Raw genomic sequence first — 5,173 nt, 5'->3', positions numbered from 1 at the left:
TTTGTGTGAAATGTATTAATGCAGAATATGTTTTACCCCATTTAACAATATACTGCATATATGGAAAGGTAATATATGTAGCTTGAGTATATTATATTTGCTTATTATAAGAACAGTCGGCTGCAGCAAAGGAAACTCAGAATGCTCACACACACACACACACACACACACACACACACACACAGACACACACACACACACACACACACACACACACACACACAGACACACACACACACACACACACACACACACACACACACACACACACACACACACACACACACTCAGTCAAACACACACACTCACACACACCCACACACAGACACACACACACACACACACAGACACACACACACACACTCACACACACAGACACACACACACACACACACACACACACACACACACACACACACACACACACACACACACACACACACACACACACACACACACTCACACACACACACACACACACACACACACACACACACACACACACACACACTCACACACACACACACACACACACACACTCACACACACACACACACACACACACACACACACACACACACACACACACACACACAGACACACACACACACACTCACACACACACACACACACACACACAGACACACAAACAACGGCTACAATAACCCCAACCTGCAAACAAGATATAACACTGACACGAACATCTCATCATCACAGTCTCCTCCAAACATGAGCTCAGCGGATCCTTCCTCCAGGTCTAACGGTCATTCGGCGCTCTAGTCTTCTCTTTCACGACTGCATCTTCAGTGAGGAACACACTCTGAATCACACTGAATTATTGATGCCAGCCAAGAGAGCAGCTCAGAATTAGCGGTAAAGCAGTCAGACTGAGACAGACGAAAGAACAGCCAAAGATGACAGAGAGGATCCGGGACGCTGCGTGCTTGAGAAGCTGGGCCTTCACCTCCGTTACGATACAGCTCGCTTTTAGCAGCTCGCAGCTCAACTAAAGGACGCTTCAGACGGAGAATTAAACTCTGTGATCATGAACGACGCTCCAAGCCCGAATCAATCTTTTTCTTGCGTGCACCGCAAACAGAGCGAACCTTTCGTTGTTCGTTTAACAGACGAAAAATTTTTTTGAACAAATCGTTTGAGTCAATGATTCAATGATTTATTAATTATTGCTTATTTGTTAATGAAGCAGCTGAGTGAAGATACAGCGCAAAAAACACACTTATCTTAATACTCCATTTATTTATAATACTTAATTAATTATTACTATTGAAAAACGGCTAAATATAACTTCTGTCAATATGTTATGTGCATCATATCAATAGCAGCGGTATTTCCAACTTATTTTTTCTTCTGAGCATTACTTACACTTACTTTCTGTATTCTACATCTCAAGCATTAAACAGCAGCTCATGATTCAGTTGGTATAGCACTCGATGCAATTCGTTTCTGTATTAAATGTAGCATAACATTTCCAGCAGTGAGTTAATGTCAACAGAACTATGATATTCTGGTGTGGACGCTCAAATGCTTTTCATTTTTGGTGTAAACAGGGATTAAATGTTGACTCTGCTGCTCTTTTTAGTTTCGAGTCTACGGCTCAATGTGGGTCAGGAGAAACACAGATCTCAGGCTCAATCAGCTTCCCTTTCCTGTAAAGATCGTGACGAATAACCCTTTCTGTCGTCCAGAGGTGAGGGACGCAGACCAGAAGACGATGATGTGGATATTATTATCACGGTGTGATTAAACTGGCTTTATTTCAGTTAAATGACAAGTCCAGCATACTGTGAAAACCTCCGGAGAACTCGTCCTACATCCGCCAAAGCTTCGCTCTGTTCAGAGTCAGACTTTCTGTAATGGATGATCAGATATCTCCAGTCTCATCCTAAACATCTCTGACAGTAATTCCTCCTGGAGACTTCAAGAAACATCCGTCAGACCCAGCGGAGACCTTCAGTCTGTTCTGACTCCGACTGTTGGACAAAACACCACAAACCTCCACAGACGTGAACGGAAGGAATAGCTCAGCGGAAATGAGATCAGGACCGTTTTGTAAGCCATGCCTGATCTCTCCTGATTCAGAGCAGAACACTCTTTCACCGAACGAAGACTTATTACGGTTATCTGACTTCAAAACATCTCAATGCTCGATTTTTTTAAATCTCATCTTCTCCAGATGTTAGCTGGAGGACCGATGGCGTTCATCAGCCTCGTTCTGACGGCACCCATTCGCTGAGGCCCATTTCACCAGATCTGAGGGTGAGCACATTTTCATTATGTGAGCTATTCCTTTAACAGAACGTCCTTCCATCGTCTGAATGTACAGCCAACAAAACCTTTAAATGTCAAGGATGTCGAGCAAAAGGATTTGTTACAATGTAGAAGCTCTACTTCTCTGCTTTGTACTCGCGGCCTTGCGCTGAAGTAACGTTCACCGATAAAACCCGCGAAAACAAACACAGAGCGAGCGTCCTGAACTCAACTCATTATCCTGCACGTAATTGTAATTACTTTCACATTCATTAATGCACTGATTTTTGCGTAACAGAAGCTAGTCTAAACGGGTCGTTACGTGTCCTCTTCCAGTCACATCATACGATTACAGATCCACGGAGAAACTGACCTCAATCCTGGCTTTTCTGACACGTTCTGACCTACACACTGCAGGTCTAGTCCCTCAACAAGCGCATGTTCTGTTCCGATGGAGCCGGATCATTTCCCTGGATTTCCGTAATCCTCGCTAATCAACCAATTAAACAGCAAAAGATTTAATTGGCAGGTTTTGTTCCAACTGTCTGCGTCTCAGCTGATCTCTACGGTCACGCTGGAAAAGGATTCGACGTGCGATACGCCTCAAAGAGGCAGAAAACCCCCAAAAAAGTGGAGCATTTGCATTGCGCACACATGAACTTTAAAAAAAAAAAAAAAAAACGTATTTTAAATGTGCTGCAAGCTGCCAAGCTCAATGAAATGTGTTTTTGAACAAATATTTCGTTTTGCACCAAAAGCTAGACAATAGAATCTTACAGCAGCCTACAACCTGGACGAATGCAAACAGGACTAGCCTGCTAGAAATTAACAGCAACAATAAAATGATTTAATCAAGTTCGTATTTTATGGAACGTCGTTTTTTATTCATATCGACACGTGTTATAGACAACCAATGTGTTTTTCTTTTTAAAACAAACAAACTTTTTGCTATATGCACATAAATATATTATCGTATATATATATCTGGAAATATATCTTTTTGCTGAACGGTTGAAAACCATGCGTCTAATAACCATGATGTCTGCTGTATTCAGAATCTCAGTTTTTCTCTATTTATAGCATAAGTTGCAGCAAACACACGCTATTCTGATGCTGCGTGTAAAGTAAAGTGCATGCCACTAAAATGAAGAAGGATGCACGCTTTCCTGCCCAAGACCGTTAATAAGAGCCTAAGAATTGTGAAGTGAGCCTCACAGAAGCCCTGAGCATGCAGCAGATCACCCACAGAATACATCAGATGTGTCGTGATGCAGAGTGATCCTCACCATCCTCTTTGTCGTCGAACACGGGTCTCTTGGATGAACTGTTCGCTCCCATCCTCTTCTTCCACTTGCCCCAGTGAAACATTGATGCTCTGCTCTCATTCCTTTCGGCGCGACGGAAACTGATGCTGCCGGGCGCCTCTAAAGCACGAGCATCTCCGACGGACGCCTCCGATCCGCGGGGACGACAGACCTGGAGACTCGCGCGGGGATCCCGGAGCTCGAAGCGTGTGTCGCTGCGCTGGAACCGACTCCGAGCGACGGACTCCGGCGGCGGGGACTATATCAGCCTCCCCGCCCTCACGCGCACGCGTCGAACGAAGTCACGGAAAGAACGGGAACGTGGTGGCCTGTGCGCGTGACCGCGAGACCGGACGCTTTTAATGAATCGCTGAAAAAAACACGCTGATGAAGTCCGCTGCCTCTTTGCTTTTTCCAAGGGTTTTAGAGGGGGGTTATTTTGGCGCATCATCCGAAAACAGAAGGAATCTGAGAAGTGGCTGAGAAAATCAAACTGTGTTAAGGCTGTGCGAATGAAGTCCTTAGTGATGCATAGAATGAGTTCTGATATGTTTACAGTACGAAACATACTGAACACGTTTTTGGCAACAAAGAAAAATCGACCATTTGGCTACAAATATAGTCCACCCCTAACACTTTTCACTGGTTTTGTGCTCAAGGGTCAAACATGTATAATGGTTACTGTTTATATTATTTAGCCTATTATATAGCAACTATGTGTATAGTATAGAATAGTGAATTTTGTATATATTTTGTGAATGTGCTGGACTTCCGCTGGGAATGGCTTAGAACTGCTTGCTACAATCAGGTTTGTTTATAAACAGGACAATAAATCAATACGAAATATCGTATCGAGCACGCACCAGTTCGCAAACAGCGTAGTGGACCGTTTTTGAACGACTAAAATAACCGGAAGTGAGTGAAACCGGAAGTCTCGCACATTCAAGTTACGAACGTGACGTTCCGGTGGAGGTGGAGGTGATATATAGGATTAACTCGAAGAACACTTGAATAGTGAATATAAATATATACATACCTGTTTCTTGACGTAGAAAAGGGCGCGGCCATTTGTCAATTCTAGCTTCCGGTCTCATCCGCGTCCAGCTATTTTTAGTCCTACAAAAGTTAGGTTTTGCTGTTTGACGTTGAAAACTGGTGTGTCCTGTCGTGTTGTTTTATTGTGTTATCTTAATGATGAACACGCTGGTTTGTAAAGTAAACAGTCTCACGTTTACCGCATGTTGTTACGCAAACCGGAAGCCCCGCCCATCACTTCCGCGTTGAAGAAAAAGGTAACTATATATCTATGGATAGCCTAGTTTTAATTATGCCACATAAGCAACAGCCTGAAATTGGGGGCGTGTTCTTCAAATAAAGCCAAATTTGACAAAATATTAAAATACTACAAACTAAAAATCGTCATTACTGCAGATTCTGAAGCGTGCTGTTATTTTTGTTTGATTGTGTGTTTTTGTGGTGTAACTATAAAAGTCCTGATCAGGTAGAAATCATTCCTTGGATAAAGTTCTGGGTTTCTATTAATTGCATATTAAGGCTGTAAAAAAGCTTATATTTCTCAAGTAGTGTGATAAATGCAGGGG

General features: G+C 43.0%; 1 protein-coding gene across 3 annotated transcripts in view; it reads right to left on the bottom strand.

The window, feature by feature from the left end:
• LOC122356966 (serine/threonine-protein kinase 32C) overlaps positions 1-4,909 on the bottom strand; it is a 60,869-nt gene extending 55,960 nt beyond the window's left edge. The window contains exons 1-2 of one of the 3 annotated variants that reach the window (XM_043256105.1): positions 4,609-4,909; positions 3,555-4,051 (exon numbers count right to left, since the gene is read on the bottom strand). In XM_043256105.1, coding sequence (XP_043112040.1) covers positions 3,555-3,636 — 82 coding nt within the window. In that variant the 5' untranslated portion in view covers positions 3,637-4,051; positions 4,609-4,909. The remainder of the gene's footprint in view (positions 1-3,554; positions 4,052-4,608) is intronic. The other 2 variants (XM_043256107.1, XM_043256106.1) reach the window with 2 other exon arrangements.
• Positions 4,910-5,173: the final 264 nt, after the last annotated feature.

Source organism: Puntigrus tetrazona, chromosome 13 (assembly GCF_018831695.1).
Source record: "Puntigrus tetrazona isolate hp1 chromosome 13, ASM1883169v1, whole genome shotgun sequence".
Classification (NCBI taxonomy): domain Eukaryota; kingdom Metazoa; phylum Chordata; class Actinopteri; order Cypriniformes; family Cyprinidae; genus Puntigrus; species Puntigrus tetrazona.
This window is presented reverse-complemented; position numbering and strand designations above follow the sequence as displayed.